The 17,700-nt window shown below is 40.9% G+C and overlaps 1 protein-coding gene across 1 annotated transcript in view; it reads right to left on the bottom strand.

Moving 5' to 3' along the window:
* Nucleotides 1-17,700, bottom strand: part of Cpne8 (copine 8) — a 186,196-nt gene that overhangs the window by 46,443 nt on the left and 122,053 nt on the right. Inside the window, exons 12-14 of the mRNA XM_059247993.1 lie at nt 15,089-15,164; nt 1,377-1,430; nt 161-222 (exon numbers count right to left, since the gene is read on the bottom strand). Coding sequence (XP_059103976.1) covers nt 161-222; nt 1,377-1,430; nt 15,089-15,164 — 192 coding nt within the window. The remainder of the gene's footprint in view (nt 1-160; nt 223-1,376; nt 1,431-15,088; nt 15,165-17,700) is intronic.

Below are 17,700 nucleotides of genomic sequence, written 5' to 3'. Positions count from 1 at the left end.
GACATGCATACTCTGCCCCAGTACACATGCTAAAATTAGTTATATATGCATACCTATTATATGTACATACATATGTATATAGAACAATCAGTTGCTTCTGTGGTCATGGAAACAAACTACACACAAAGAAATGCTGTGCAAGTTTTAGAAGATGACTTACCCTCCTTTAATATAGTCTAGGAAGGAGACTTCTGTTTCCACCAAGAAAGACAGTAAGGTTACCTAGAGAGAGAGAGAGAGAGAGAGAGAGAGAGAGAGAGAGAGAGAGAGAGAGAGAGAGAGAGAATATTACTCATCAGTATTGATTGTAGTCCCAACATGGATTGGACATGGACAGTTTTCTACTAAACAGAATATAATATTCCCTAACATTTAAAAAGTAACTAAAGACATTATTATTTATTAAAATCTGTTGGGACACGCATTTGAGGTGATCAGAAGGAAAGGGATGAAAGGCAGCGTTAATTATCTAATTCCTCTCTCTGACTGAAGAATAGCAGGGAAATCACCTGCGGAGACACAATGCCGTTACAGCTACATGTGGACTCACCAAGCTGAGCTGTGCAAGTAATGGCCATTCCTGCTACTGTGCTCTAATAAGGCCGTCTAGTATTTGAATCGTTATGATTAATACAAAACTTTAAAAGAAAATGAAGACAATTTAAGGCTTTGTTTCTTCTAAGTAAAGTTAATTTTAGAAAAAAAAAATACTTAGTTTTTGTTGTTTTTTTTTTTTATATCTGAAAATTGGGTGCTGTTTGTTTTTTTCCGTTTTCTGACTGCCTTTGCCCCGCCACCCAGTCCTGACCTCCCCCAGCATCCCCAGAACTGATATTTGAGATTCTATCAGTGAGAGCATTGATCTCCAAGGTCAAGCTTAGGAGTCACTGAGTATTGCAGTCATTCTGAGCTAGGCCTTTGCTAGATTCACAGCACTGAATCCCGCTGGATAGAGAGGTCAGAACAGCCCCTCAGCCTCCCTTGACAGAAGCCAGCAGGGAGCCCAGCCACTGCCTCCATCATCTCTTCTCCAGGACCACCCTCCCTAGGAAGATGATGCTCCCACCGCATGCCTTTGTTTTTTTTTTGTTTTTTGTTTTTTTTTTTTGTTTTTTCAAGACAGGGTTTCTCTGTGTAGCTTTGCGCCTTTCCTGGAACTCACTTGGTAGCCCAGGCTGGCCTCGAACTCACAGAGATTCACCTGGCTCTGCCTCCCGAGTGCTGGGATTAAAGGCATGCACCACCACCGCCCGGCATGCCTTTGTTTTGATATGCTAAGTGAAGTAAATCTCTTTCTGAGATCATTTCAGTATGCTCCAAACTGTTAAGTCCTTTCTGATTCGTGACTTTAACCAATATCATTAAATGTGACTTACTGTTCCTGAATTGGTGTATTTTTTCTTTTTTCCTTTCTTTTTGGGATTCACCACCTTGAAAAGCAAATAAAGCAATTAAGATGTTAGATTCCCCCACATTAAAAACACATGCGTTTCAGCTTGCCACGTTCACTTCTTGCACACTCCCAGGACAGTACCTTTACAGTAACTCTCGGGTAGTCATTTGGCTAACTTCTCCACTAAAATCTCTAGTGGCCATCTTTAAAATAAGTCTTTTGTTCCTAATAGATTTCATTCTCTTTGTTTTGATTACCTAGGATCATGTATATATTTTTATAAGTATCTATTTTGTGTATTTATTTATGTGTATGTATGTGTTTATGTATGTGAGAGTGATTGTATGAGTATGTATTTGTGTGTGTGTGTGTGTGTGTGTGTGTGTGTGTGTGTGTGAGAGAGAGAGAGAGAGAGAGAGAGAGAGAGAGAGAGAGAGAGAGAGAGAGAGGCTGTCTGCTACATGCACGGGGGTGCTGTGGACAAAGTTCCCAGAAAAAAAAAGCTGTACCTTCAAGATGAACCTCCTGCATGGCTGATCAGAATTTCACTGATAGTGGAGAGGTGGTGTAACAAGGCAAGACAGTACAGAGGTTCCTCATCTTGTATTCTTGCTGAGGCCATTTCAGGTTTAACTGAAATATAATCTCCTTGATGGAGAATCTGTGGAAAATTACACCTGTATTCTAAGACCCAAGCCAAGATGCCCCAGTTAACTTGGCTTCTGTTAAACAGCTTGCTTCTTTAAAGAACTCTATTGCTGCTGAGTAAGACCCTAGGCATTTGTAGGCAAGATGCAGTTCTTGCCTTCAGAGACCATTTTCTCTGGACACTTGAGGCTATACCTGGGTCCCTGAATATCTAAGTATAGTCCCAGCTGGCCGGAATAAAGACTTTCAATTGACTATAGACTGTGTCTGAATGGTCATCTCTGGTGGGCTCCCCATAACAGTCGGAATGTTGCAAGGCCAGAGCCAAAATGCCTTGAGCAATCGTTAGTCCTCTCAACAGATGTTTACCAGCTCCCACTGAACCTGACCTAACAGCTGCATGAACATTAGGTAAATCATTTGGTATGTATAAACAAAGCACTACTTATCCTTTGGAATGTGTTAACTCTTCAGACCTCTACCTTCTAGCAACCACAAAACTAAGTGTTCTATCAACAGTGCCTGAGGTTTACAACAAAGATGTCTTCCATTTGCCTGTACTCCACCTCTCCGATGCTTCTACCAACATATTTTCTTTCTACTGTATATTCAAACCTGATTTTTAGTAAGAGTTTTGTTGTTGTTGTTGTTGTTGTTGTTGTTGTTGTTTTTTAACAGAATTTACTACTCTTCAGTGAGTCAACTTGCAACACTGGGTTTTAGCACATTGTGGGAGGTCCAGTTCAGTGTAATTATGAAAAAAAACTTTATAGAAATATTATTTAACATTTACATTAATATCAAGTCTACCAACATATTCTTTTTTTTAAGTCTTTATTTATGACTTTCCCTGTTATAAAAACATCACGAAACATCTTCCACTTTAGAACATAGAATCTGGGGTTCCCAGGTCATAGCCACTTATATTTGGCTCCAGATAAATTATCTCTTTTCATTTTGAGGTGGGAAACGTGCTTTTGCAATGAGAGTGCTCGAAGAGACAGGAAGAGGGCATGGGATCCCGTGGAGCTGGAGTTACAGGTAGTTGTGGGTGCAGGGAATGAAACTCAGTTCCTTCGGAAGAGCCGCAAGTGCTCTTGACCACTGAGCCCTCTCTACAGTGTCAGACACATCCTCTGGATTTAAATGAGGCCTTTAAGATCAAAGTATTTGAATAATAATAAATTCCTTGAAAAGATACATAAACTGCAATGTAATGGTAGTAGCATATACCTGAGAAAGCTGAGATAGGAGGATTATGAAATTGAAACCAGTCTGGGTTACACAAAGTGGGAGCTATCCCTCCACAAAAAAAGGAAGAATTGAAGAAAGAAAGGAAAAGAAGGGAGAAAAGGAAGGAAAGTCATAGGTTGCTAAAAAAAAAAGTATAACTGAAAGATGTAACCTGCCCTTTATTAAAAGTAAACTGCAAATCACCTAATATATGAATATTCAGAGACTTAGGAACAAAGCTACTGTTTATAATGCTAATAATCCACTACACAGTAGCCGATAAGGATAGACTTATGCACATACTGTGGCATGAACGTTGGGTTGAAGACTGTAGCAAAATTACAATATAGAAGCAGAGAAAGAACCAAAGCCCTTTTCTACTGGGGCTTGATCTGAGGAACATATCATGTGTGAGACAAACCTCCAATGTACAAACAGAGGTAGAGGGAGCTAAGAAAAAAATAAATGTCCTATAAAGGGTCACTCTTGGTGGCAACCCTTTTGGGGCTTTTCTCTTCCTTCATTAGTCTAATCTAACAATATGTTTACTAAAAATTTCTGTTAATTTTCAAATGAAAAATTATATGAACATAATTTCAACAAGCAACAATGATTAAAATCTTAGTTTATTAAAGTATTCCATCCCAGTCAATTGTATATCTACATAAAGTCTACATGACTTTAAAATGTCCTCATACTTACTGAGCAAAGACTTTCAGTATGACTGCTTCTGGGCCATCCACAGTCCCATCAATAACCCCTTACCAACTCTCTGTAAGTAAGCCCAAGAAATTCCTTGGTTCTTCAGGGTAAACTTTGATGAAATTGAACTTTGATTTGTCATTAGGACCATATAAAGAGGGGATAGACATTGCTTACTCTAACCTCCCCCAGGGAGATAACTCTCACAGCAGATAGTAAGTTCATTTGTTAATGCTGGTATTAAAAAAGAAAAATATCAAATGATGTAAAGATGAAAGTTGTTTTAGTAAAGAAGGATTTATGTATGAAGATTAAGGTAGATGAATATTTACCAAGTGGAAAAAAATGAAAAGCTTTTGCAAGTTATTAAGGTCTGAGTAAGTTATTTAAGGTACGTGACAGATGAGACTTAGAGATGATATGTATGACATAAAGGTTTCTAAGGTCTATGATCAATAATACAAAAACTGGCTAAAATATGTCAAATCAAAGTTTGTTTACAACTATTTGGCTGTTCAAATATTATACAGTAGTGAAAAGTGCAAGTGTATTGATCTGTGTGTTTAATAACCATACTTGGAGGCTATTCTAATGTGGTCAGAGGGACTGAAAGGAAGAATATTTCTCCTTTGCCCTCTAAGGTTAATGAGGTCCCAGGGGACCGTGGTCATCTCTAGAAGTGTTATGAAACTATGAAGAGTCACCTGCTCACTTGTTCAGGGAGGCCAAGGAACTCCACTCAATGAATTCTAACCTAGCGTTCAGTCTACATAAAGACAGGTAATCACACAGGAGAAATGTCTTCAGTGCTTTCACAGGAAGCCACAGCCAGGCCAAGCTAAGCCTTTGCCCTATCCTCACATAGATGGACAACTGGTAAAAAGAAAGGCTGGAGGCATCTGAGATTCCTTATGAGCCCAAGTGACTCCCAAGGCTGGGACCCTTAATGGGCCTTATCAGTGTAAAAACAAAAATAAATTTTGGCTACCTATATATATGGTCTTAAACATCCAGCAGGAAAGTATAACCAAGATTAAAATGATCACTATGTTTTCCTAACAATTCAAAGGATGACAGTCCTCAGTCATTACACTTAACCACATGAAATGTTACTTGAACTAGTTCTCACTAATGGTCCTATTTCTGACAACACACACACACACACACACACACACACACACACACACACACACACACCAGATATAGGACAAGACCTTGGCTTACATCAGTAACTACAGGATCTATGCATACCTGAGAAAAACAGGCCTGCCTATCTTGTTAAATACCGAGGCCAACTCTAAAAGCTGTGTTCATCAACTGTAGAACACTATCTCTTTCTGTAAGAGCACTTATCACAATTACTCATAGAATATGTAATTATGCACCCTAACTGCACATTCCCTGATCCAAGAAAGTTGGTGGATACCCTGTTAGCAAACTCACAGGTTTAGGAAATGATTCAGGATATCTAAGTTGTATCCTTGGAACTTTTCTAGACAATCCTACAAAAATTCTATTTCTCTTACACTTTAACTAAGTTCTCTTACAAAGCTTCCAAATGCTTGCTCCTTATGCAAGAGTCTGATGTAACATAAGGATGATGGCAGTTGCCCTATCTATAGGGCCCTGGTATGTGGTCCAGGCAGCTGTCTGGTTATGTTTCACTGTACTAAACAAAATTCATGTTAATCATGATGTTAAAATCTTCATGTTCCCCACGAGGCTGTAATAGAGGAAACCCAATTGATGATCCTGAATTTATGCTGGCCATTGAAAAATATCTCAAGTTCTTCCACCAAACCAATGTCACAGTTTATAATGGACAGTGATGACAACAATCAACCATTTTGCCTGTAACATCTATGACAAAGATGGTTTTCTTCCCTGTTCTCCAATAAGGGCAAAACTGCCCAAGCTATTTTCTTAACTATACTCGTAGTGGGGTTATGGTAGTCCCAATAGTCTCAATTTTATATATTACAGTGCTAGCTCACTCATGTAACACAGTCCACGGATGCATACTGTCATCACATGGCTGTATTATATAACATGAATTGCTAAATGGTCTTATTAATAGAAAAACCTTGGAGCCAGATATTGAGGTGAAAGCTGAGATATCAGAGGAATAGAACAAGCCAAGCCACAAGTTCTTACTGCTAGGAAATCCTCAGCCCTAGAGAGAGCTACTTCCCATATACTCACACCTATATACTCTGTGCCCTGCCATCTTTACTTCCTCTCTCTGCACAGCTACATCACTTCCTCTTTCTGCACAGCTCTATCACTTCCCGTCTGTCTATACAGACCTCCAGACCTCTCTGGTTAACTAGTGCTGGGATTAAAGGCATGTGCCTCTCCATCTGGCTCTGTTCCCAGTGTGGCCTTGAACTCACAGAGATCTGGATAAATCTCTGCCTCCTGAATGCTAGGATTAAAGATGTGTGCTACCACTGCCTGACCTCTGTGTTTAATATAGTGACTGGCTTTTCCCTCTGATTTCCAGGCAAGCTTTATTTGTTAGAGCATAAATAAAATATCACCACAGTATTATGGTCCGCATTTTTATCATCTGTTAAGTTTTGCCATGGCCCCTTAGGTGGACCTTCCTCTGAGGCTCTTTAACTGCTGCCCTTTCTAAACCTCCCCTTCTGTAAGCTTGAAGCACTCAAAAGAGACCTGTATCCCAGGTCCCTAAAAGAAGTTTGGGTGACCTCAGAAAAGATGGCTAATGGGCCATCCATCTCATCCCTCTTCCTGACACTCTGGGCATTCTTTTTCAGGACTCAGAACTAAAACAGATGAATTGAAAGCCTCTTTGTATCAATAACCACTCAGTCTCACAAGCTCTTGGGAAACCTTAGAGAAACCTCAGATCAACTTAACATCCTTTGGTACCAACTCGATTCTTTGGCTACTGCAATATTCTGAAGTGAAGGTGGACTAGACAGCCTGACTCCTGCTAAGGGTGGGACTTGGGCCCTCCTCCAAGAACAATGCTTCTTCCACACCAACTAATCCTATCTGGTTCAAGATTGGGCTCAAAGATGCAGAGACCAGACAAAAATTCAAAGACAAACCTTCCCCTATGAATGGCTTTTGGTTCCCTCCCACTTTGCCTCCCCTTCTGCCTCGAGCACCTGATCCTTATTATCTGCATACTTAGGGTTTTGCCCTATTTCTTAACTGCTTTACTTACTGGAACCACCTCCCCTAAAATAACCAGACTCCCCCATACATGAACAGGAATATTCCACATAAGCCTCCCTGTGGCTCACTCCCTACAACAGCTCTATTCCTTCCTGGTACATCTGCAAGATGACCTTTGGATGCCGTGGAGGAGGTCTGGCTGCAAGGAGCCTTCCACACCCAGACACAGTTCTTTACATCGGTCCTCTGTTCTCTCCCGGTCCTTCCCTTCAGCGCTCTGTATCCCCATGTCACTTCTGCTTGCTTACATTGGTGCAGCACTCCTGGCAGTGGGAGTACTCACTGTCATCTGAATGACTTCACTTGGAAGGAAAATTTTCTCCTAACCGCATTCTTTGACCTCACTTGTACTACAGTCCTTGGCTTCACGCACTGCCACTCTTACTTTATTTCTGTCAGGGTGCTGCTTCATCTTGAACTCAAAGTGAAATATTCTTTTCACTGGTCACAAACCCCATTGTGATCATTCCATGGACTCTACTCTTACCTTTCCCCTTAATCTCCATATAAGAGAGCTGGGTACCTATCTTAAACAGAACTCATCAGATCATCTAACTTCTGGGCCTGACTGTCCACTAAGGTCCAGCATTCCTTGCCTACCTCACCCCCTCATCACTGTGAATCCACAGCCCTCTCATGCTACATCCTTACACAATGACCCAACTCTTCCCAGATCCCATATTCCCATATCCATAACAGAGCTCCCAAGACAGCTTCACTTTTCCCAGGCTCTTATCATCACCTACTATTTCCAGAGTCCTAAGTGGTGAGCTATTGCTCTCCTCCAGCTTAACAACTCCATTAGCATCTTTCCCATTCTGATCCTACTCATCCCTGCCAAATGCCCTCAGCCCTTCGAGACACAATATGAATCCTTCCCTTATGCTATCTATGAACATCCACCTCCTCTCACCAGCTCCTCTCTGCCTCTCCCACCCTTACTCTTCTTGCTCCACCTTTGCCTTCCTGGGTAATGTCGGCTTCACTTTGTCATGAAATCATCCATTTCAGTTTCCTAACTTCTTAGAGGTTTCTCTAGGAATGCAGATGATGGCATTAACATGATTTAGTGCAGCTGATGAGTTAAAGTCCTCCTCCTGCAATATTAAGTCAACCCAACCTATCCACTTAGATGCTGGGGACAGATCCTATCTGCCCCTCATTGTAGTCTCCCTTCTGTAGGTTAATGAGTGGTTAATGAGAGGGTAAATTGCCCCTTCTTTTTATCTGTTCTTGGGTCTGGAATGAAGAATTAATTACTTCCCCACTTGCTGGTACCAACCCCTTCCAGAGTGCAGGGGAACTGACCTGCAGACAAACTCTTCTATCCCCCAAAGTTCCCATTTCTCTATCCTACAATATCCATGATGCCCCACCAAGTGCACACAGTCTCACTTCTCACTGCAATTAGCTGCTCTGGAATTCTTGCTTCTCATCTGCCTAGAAACATCAGATTCAGGAGTGTGGGAATCATTTCTTTTCCCAGGGCTCCATCATTGTCTTTCTATCATGACTCTGTCTATAGCATAGGATTTCAGGTGGGGGGGGAGTGAAATCACCAATCAGTATTCTATTTTAAAGTAACAAGACAAGAAACAAGAAACGCTGAATGAGTTGTTGCCAATGTAGGGGTTCACAATGAAACTCAGAACAGTCTGGATTTGGTAGAGATCATAAAATGAGAATTGGCTTATTTATTCATTTGATGTGTTTTTTTGTTTTATCACATATTTTATAAATCCCTTGGTTGATCAGGTTTTACATAAACAAGAATTCACTAATAAGGGCACAAGCCACCATTATGAACTCAACAGTTTTCAAGTCTGAGGAGGTCAGGTTTCATCTCAAGGCTTCAAGTATGCTGCAGTTCCTCAAAATTATTTAGAGCAAACAGGACTATGCAGTATATGGGAAACCAGAATAATGTGAAATCAAAAAATTGTTGAAATCAAACAAAAATAAATAATTTGAAACATTTTGAAAACTGGTACATCGGCACTGTTGTGTCTAAACCCATCCATCTAGCACTCAGCATTTAGGAGAAAAGCATTTCCCTAGATTTTGGGAAGCGTATTAGAAGCCTCAGTTAACCTTAGTGTTATTTCAGTCACCTCCATCTCTCTGGCTCCTAGGACATCATGATGAACTGCAGATATAGAGGGATTAGTTCAGGGGAGTAATGTGATTTAGGGATTAAGTTACTAGATTGGTCATGTAGCCACATATGGCAGGTTCAACAATCAAGAAAACACCTGGTATCATATATAAATATGATCACATTTATTACTTCAGACACTTAAATGGACCAGAAACTTATTTAAAATGTGGAACAAGAAGCTGGGGAAAAAATCAGAAACATTTTTTTTTTAAAGACTCTGGAAAAACTAAGACTTGGTCCAAAATTGAGGCTCATTCATTCATTCAAGAAAAAAAAAACCACAACAGTGAATCTCACTGCACAGCCCTACTAAAGCTCATCTTTCACAGCTCAGAAGCACAGAAACATCAGTCATGCAATCAGAACAGAAGGAAAAAACCGAAGTCTAAAAGCCACTGACAGAACAGACACTGGCTCCTGAAAAGATGTCACTTACAAAGAATTAGCATCAACTGACGTGTCTAGGAGCTCTCCACAAAAGCTTGGTTCAACACTGTTAGGCTCGTCTTCCTTTGACCTAATTCGAAGCGTGGGAGCTGGGAAAAGACTTATCTCCAGGACATTTACTGAAAACAGTCAGTGGTGGGACAGAGGGAGTGTGTGTTGCTGGGGGGGGGGACTGGGAAGAGAGGAGGGAGGGAAACCTGCAGCTGGGATATAAAATAAATAAACAAAAGTAAATAAAAAAAAGTAAGTAAATAAATAAACAAAAAACCAAAAAAAATTATAAAAAAGAAAGAACAGAGAATAGTCAGTAGTGACCGTTGGCACCTGGACCTCTGCCAAAGGTGAAAAGCAGAGCTGACATAGAAACCAAGGGGGAAGATCTGGGATATGAGATGGCATTAGAGCAGGCTTCTCAACTGCTGTTTTAGGTCAAGACTCCTTTGAGGGGTCAAATGGTCCTTTCACAGGAGTCGCCAAAGACCATCTGCATATCAGATATCTCCATTATGATTCACAACAGTAACAAAATTACAGTTATGAAGTAGCAGCAAAATAATTTTATGGTTGGGGGGTCACCACAAGATGAGGAACTGTATGACAGGGTTGCGGCATTAGGAAGGTTGAGAACCACTACTATAGAGGGATTTTTTTTTAAGTTGCAAAATTTATTAATTTCACTATGCATACTAATGTGTGTCTATGTGTATGCATGCACATGTGAGTGCTGGTACCTTTGGAGTTCGACCCTAGAGCTGGAGTTGAAAGCAGTCGTGAGCTGCATGATGTGGGTGCTGGTAACTGAAGGTAGATCCTCTGCAAAAACTGAGTATGCTCTGAACTGCCCAGTTATCTCTCTAGCCCCAGAAGGTTCTAAAAAGCTCAAGCTAGAGCAGACCAAGAAGCAGCCAGGCAGTACAGCTCTCTGACCCCCCCCCCCCTCTAGGCATCACATGCATCTCCCGCTGTGCCTGCCAGGATGCTGAAGAGGAAAGGCAGGGAAGGAGCCGCCCGAATAGGCCAAGGTGGAGGCAAGTGTGATAAGGCCATGGGAAAGGATAATCCATTAGACAGAAAAAGTGCAGGCAAAAGGGAGGAGGGGAGCAAAGGGTAAGTAAGCTGATGCAGCTGAACTACAGACCTGCCTGCGGAAGACAGAGAGATGGAGAACCAGAGTCCAGCCTCGGACGTAGAAGTGAAAGAAGACACACAGGACTAACCATGCATGGAGTCTGTCTCTCTTCTAGTATCCAGAGGAACATTTTTCTTTTTTTTATCAACTATTCAGTAAGTAGGAGTTTTTTAGTAACTTTAGAAACATTTTTAAATGGGGGCAGGTCCTACCTCATCCCACTTTTCTTTTAAGTGTAGATGATATTTTTAAAGAGGTGAAATCATTCACTGGTTGTTTATTTTGTGATACAACCAGAAAACAGGAGGATACTGAATTAGGAAAGGCTGTGGCTGTCTAGGGGTTTAGTGTAACAACCCATATAGGGGGCTAGTTTTATATCCTACAATATAGAGTATACTTAACTGTTGTTTGGAGTCTCAGGAGTGCATTGATGTCTGGAATATTTTCAGTTACATCCAGCCTCCTGTTTCTAGCAGAACAGTTCCCTACAAATCCGCTCCTTGGTTCTTGCCTTGTCAGGACTGTAATGTCTTTGGTCATAGTAGTCCATTTTCCTAACAATTATAATAATGTGCTGTGAAAGATGGGAAATCTGAGTATTGCTATATAGGGCATAAAATTTAGGAATCAGTGGAAAAGCATGAGGCTTTGATTCTGCTGAGTGAGGTCTTCTTAAGGAAAATCTGCTGCCAAGTTTGAGGCTAAACCATCACTGGGATAACTTCAAAATGTCACAATATGTGGCTCTTCAGGAGAGTTTTGGTACCTGAGCACAATGCATGACTTTAGAATTTTGGTACATGTGTTAAGAATGGTGTATGAACTGAAACATCTGTGTACCAATGTTCAACCAATAAAATCTCAGAGAGCTCAAGCTGGATGGGTTGGAACACTTACAATCCTAGCTGTTGGAAGGCTGAGGCAGGAGGATTGCCAAAATGCCAGGTCAGCCTAAGCAGGAGAGAGAGAGAGAGAGAGAGAGAGAGAGAGAGAGAGAGAGAGAGAGAGAGAGAGAGAGAGAGAGAGAGAGAGAGAGAAAGAGAGAGAGAGAGAAAGAGACAGAGACAGAGACAGAGAGAGATAGAGAGAACACAAACCCACCAACCTCCAAAGGAAAAATTATGCTATTATCAGGTATATGCTCAAGAGGGGTATATAGGTATTTACACGTACAGGAAAATCCAGAAAGAGCTGATAGAAGTCTCTACTCAGAAAGCAAGAGAAAGCTAAAGAAGTATTTTACACTGTTAGATCATGTAATGTATGTCCTGAGGTACACAAAACTATCTACTGATCGATAAGCCAGCAAAACCAAGATGTCCATAGCCCACACAAAGAATTCATGCTTTATAGATCTAATTCATCAGTCACTAAATAAGTAAAGACAAACTCTGGGATCACTTCCCCCCTCCCGTGTGTGTGTGTGTGTGTGTGTGTGTGTGTGTGTGTGTGTGTGTGTCTTGGAACTTGCTTTGTAGACCAGCCTGGCCTTGGACTCACAGAGCTCTACCTGCCTCTGCCTCCCAAGTGCTGGGATTATAGGTGTGTGCCATCACTACCACCTGGCAGAATTTAAAGTTTTTACATGCTAGGCCATCCTTTACCACTGAGGACATCTCACGATACAGCCTCACTATACAGCACACATTGGACTTGAACTTATGATTCTTCTCTGTCAGCCTTTTGAGTGTGGGGATTACAGCTATATGTCACCATGCCCAGATGTCCCCTGACATCTTAAAACTGTGTACAATACATTGTGTTTAACTTCCTCCAGCCTGTTTTCTATTGATAATGTTTATAAATAAGAAAATATTAACATTGAACTAATGGCACCAATATCCCTCCAGGACATTGAATAAGAAAAAACCCAATTCAGCTTCCTTGTCATATCATCAACTGTCACACCCAGGCTAAGCATTTATATGTGCACAGACTATCTGATGCTGTTTTCATTACCCATATAGTCTTAATATCCTTTCTTTGAAAGATTTAAGTAGAAAAGATTATTACTCCATCTTTGTCTACAGCTAGAATCTTTCTTGGGCTAAGTTTAGCCTCTCTATAATTTCATAGGTCAGTCAGCACACTGTCTGTCCAGAGCACATATGAATGAATGACCATTGCAAACACCCTGCCTGTCTTGCTATCACACACTGAAATTTTCATTCATCTCATCTCTGTGTGCCCAGAGAGATGCAGAGCCTAGTAAAGAACATGGGATGCAGAATAATGGAACTATTTTAATCAGCCAATGAATGAATGAATGAATGAACTAAGTAGGAGTGGGATACAATCCTATATAAATCCTCCACTCTCAAAAGAAGTCAGCTTTAGAGGTATCCTGGTGGAGAAGAGGTACCATCATCCACTATATACTGATATACACTCTTTTCATACTCACATATATGAATTTTTTTTAAAAAGTATAGAGAATGTTCACATGATAGCGATGGATGGAGGGCCAGCAGTGCTAATCCCAGATTAGGTGGTTGAGGGCAGATGCAATTTCAGTCTGTGTGGTAAATCTGGGCTTTTTCGTTGACTGCACAGTGCCCTGGCATTCCCTTCAGTCTCTACCTAAATGAAAGTGAAGGTGATCAGGAACACTATGCCGAACGTATTCACTTACATAATACTACGCCAATAGGAGAATAATGAATCATTTTCTTTCTCTGATTAGGAACTGGTTGATTAGTGGTGGGCAGGGGAGCAAAGCCTGGCCGCCGAAACACAGCAGGTTAGGATTTGTGTATAAAACAAGGAAACATTTCCCAAGACCTAAACAGGATGACACTAGCGGACATGCTGACACAAAGTGGAGAGAGCTCCCAAAGCCTCGGCCCTACGGAAAGAACTGCATGCAGTGTGGGAATGCAGAGAGCAGGAGAAATCGTCTTCCCCAGAGAAGAGGGCACCAATGGGTTCTGCAATACCACACAGTCAACCCCAAACATAGCTACATACAAGTAACAATATACAGATGATTGTGAAGATTGTGTTTATATATTTAGGAACACACACACACACACACACACACACACACACACACACCAAAAAGTAAAGAAAAAGAGGCCAGACATTACAAATTTGGGAGAGAGTAAGGGTGAGGGCATACGGTAGATATTAGAGTGAGGAAGCGGATGATGTTAATTATATTTTAACTTCAAAAGAGAAAAGGAAAAATGTTTCCTATGGACGGCTTAGTGGTTAAGAGCATTGCTGCTCTTCCAGAGGATCCAGGTTCTGTTCCAAGCGCTCACATCAGGCAGCTCCCAACCACCTGTAGTCCCAGTTCCCGGGAATCTGACAGCCCTTTCTGGCCTCTGCAGGCACATGCACACACACACACACACACACACACACACACACACACACACACACACACCCCACACACACATGCACACACAGACAGAGGCAAATGCTTACATAGAAATTCAAAATAAGTAAAATCTTAAAAGCTCAAAATAAATAGACCATGTGACTTAAGAGCAAGAATAAAACAAAACCAATTGTCTGCAGCACTACAGGGCTTTGGGGATTAACCTAACTGGAACAGCGAAGGAAGGAAGGACAGACACACAGACAGGCATACAGAAGGGTGGGATGAGGTGGGTTGTGCTTGCTCTGATAGAGGACACCAACTGCAGCAGTAACCCAAAAGCTTCAGCACGTTTGTTTTACACATGAGAATCGAGGAGACAGGTTCATGGTATGAACTGAACAAGGAGGCAGCTGTAGCTGATCTTGGGAGAAGGTCTCTGGAGGGAGCTGTCCCTGGCTGCAGTCATCTTGGAGAAGGAAGCTGTGGTTGAAAGTTTCTACACACACTGTCAACATTTGCACTAGGCCAAGAGGAAGGCTTTGCCACCCCTCCACAATACATATTCACTCAGGGCTGAATCTGCTCTCCACAAATACTTTCATTTAATATGATAGGTCATCTAAAACAATCATTTAATTAAAGAAATAAGTCAAATGATATTAATTAAGGGAACAAGTTGACTCAATGAATTTAAAGATTATAAATGAACGTTTGTATATGCTTTCTCACATACACATGCACTTGCACATTCTCATTTAATCTTTGGTGATTATCTTTTGAAAGCAGTGTAAAGTAAAAACCACTTACCACAGGAGGTCAGTAGTAAAGACAAATGCTTCTTACCTCATAGACGTTGAACTGTGACTGTCCTCTAGAAAGTTCTCGATAGCTTGTTGTAAATTCCCCAATGAAATCATGACTGAAATTGAGAGGTGAAAAAAGTACATGGCATTAGCCTTGCTCAATTCTCATTCATATTTCAAAACATTTTACATAGGAATTATTTATTGGTTATGAAAAGTGTTAAATATCTTTATGAACACAACTTTACAATTCAGACAATTTTTTGAGAAACTGATAACTTTTTGTCCCTTAATCTAAAATTCATAATCAACAATCATATTTCATTAATATTCAAATATTTAACCTATCCACCAAAATTAGTACTTGAAACAGGAATAATAGTTTTAATGATATTCATATCTTTAGCAAATGACAATCCTGTGTTATCTAAATGATTAATTATTTTACTAAGTATAAAATATACTGCTGAGAAATTAGTTACTGACATTTGGTCCTCAGGCAACTGTAATTTACCAAAGGAAGAACACGTACATTAGAGGAACTGGAGAGTGTGGTCAACTTGATGGAATTTAGAAACACCTGAAGACAGCCCTCTGAGCACACCTAAGGAGGATTATCTTGATTGTGCAGATTGCAGTGGGAAGACTCATCCACTGTGGGGGGAACCATTCCCTAGGCATGTCCTGGAGTTGTAAGTAGGGAGAGGGAGCTGTGCAGCAGCATGCATTCACTGCTCAATACTTCTGACTGATGAGGTCATGTAACCAGCTGCTTCCAACCCCTGACACCTTGACTTCCCAGCCATGATGGACTATACCTTAAACTATGAGCTAATGTAGCATGAATCTTAAAGAGTCTTATTAACGAAAACAAACTCAGGAGCCAGATATTAGGGTGAACGCTGAAAGATCAGAGAAGCAGAACAAGCCACAGCCACCTCACCTTGCCAATTCCTCAGCTGATCCTGTTTCCTCAGAAGCCTCTGACTCCTCATCCAGAATGAATCTCAGCTGAACTGTGCTGCTCAAAATCTTTAAAGTTTAACCAGCTCTAGTTCCTAGTCCTCATGCCTTAAATACCTTTCTGCTTTCTGCCATCACTTCCTGGGATTGAAGGTGTGAATCACCATGCCTGGTTGTTTCCAGTGTGGCTTTGAACTCACAGAGATCCAAATGGATCTCTGCCTCTGGAATGCTAGGATTAAAGGCGTGTGTGCCACCATTGTCTGGCCTCTATGTCTATCTAGTGGCTGTTCTGTCCTCTGACCCCAGATAAGTTTATAAGGATGCACAATATATTGGGGAACACAATATCACCACAAGCTAAAATCAGCCCCTTCTCCCTTAAGTGGCTTCCATCAGAGTATTTTATCATGGTAACAGGAAAGGAATCTAAGACAGGAGCTAAAATACAAACAAAAAGTAGTTTTTGGTTTTCTGTCACAGAACTCCCAAGCTGTTCATTGTCATAAATGGATGTCCCATAAACCCTATCCGAGTTTAATGTTTAGCTGTGAATCTCTTAAAAAGTCACGAACCTTCCCTGGTGACCAGTAATAAGCAATGTATAAGCTGTGTTTAACAAACCAAAAATTTAATTTTAGAATGTAAAATTTCTGAATAAAAAACAATTAACTACTATCAATTACATAACATTTTTATCACAGGAAAATGTTTCCTTTGCAATTATTTGAGGTGTAACTCATTCTGATATCCAGTGTCCCAGTTCCCCTTATCTGAAAGGTCCTTCCTGCACAAACAACCCAATGTTTTATATGGTATCTCCTTTTTAGAGACTCCAATCTTCACTTCTGTGATGAATGTTCAGATTTGGATGTACAGACATGCAGATGTCAAAGGGGAATGTTGGAGTTAGTCGTATGTTATCATTATGATGCCAGGTCCCTAGAACTCAGTCTTTCCAGTTACACTTGAAAAAGTACACAAGAGTGTTATTTGGATAAATGCAACAATTCTTTTGACCACGAGAACTGCAGTCTCATTTTCACAATGTCTTTTTCAAAAACCTTGCAGTTCTCCTGAGACCTAGTGTTTCTGTTGAGAACCCAGCCTCTTCCTCATGCAACTTTCAGGCATCTTAAACAGTAACCATGGAGATGCCCCGAAGCACCTCCAATGCTGTCATACTGATAAGTGCAATCCCACCTGTAATACTGAGCTCTCCCTGATGTGGTGGGAATGGAGAATAGAGACCTAAGGCCGACCGTGTGGGTCTATCTGCATTTGGTCAAATGCTTAAAATTCAGTATTCAGATCTTGATTTCTGCCATCCAACATTTATCACACACTTGACAGGGAGAAGCAATGTCTACTAGTTGCAAGCAAATGAAAGATGAAGTGTGAACCTAATTAGTCTTATTAATAAAAACCAGGAGTCAAATATTGGCATAATAACCTGAAAGATCAGAGAAGCAGAAGAGCAGCCACCCGTGACTCTTACCTCTCTGGATCCTCAGACCGAAAGGGGCTGAGATCCTGTCTCTGCTCCACCTTATCACTTCCCATTTCAGCTTCCTGAGTGCTGGGATTAAAGGCATGAGCCACCACCACCCAGCCTCTATGGTTAATTAATTGCTAGCTCTGCCCTCCGATCTCCAGACAAGCTTTATTTGTCAGAACACAAACACAATA

The sequence above is a fragment of the Peromyscus eremicus genome, chromosome 20 (assembly GCF_949786415.1).
Source record: "Peromyscus eremicus chromosome 20, PerEre_H2_v1, whole genome shotgun sequence".
NCBI classification, from domain to species: domain Eukaryota; kingdom Metazoa; phylum Chordata; class Mammalia; order Rodentia; family Cricetidae; genus Peromyscus; species Peromyscus eremicus.
This window is presented reverse-complemented; position numbering and strand designations above follow the sequence as displayed.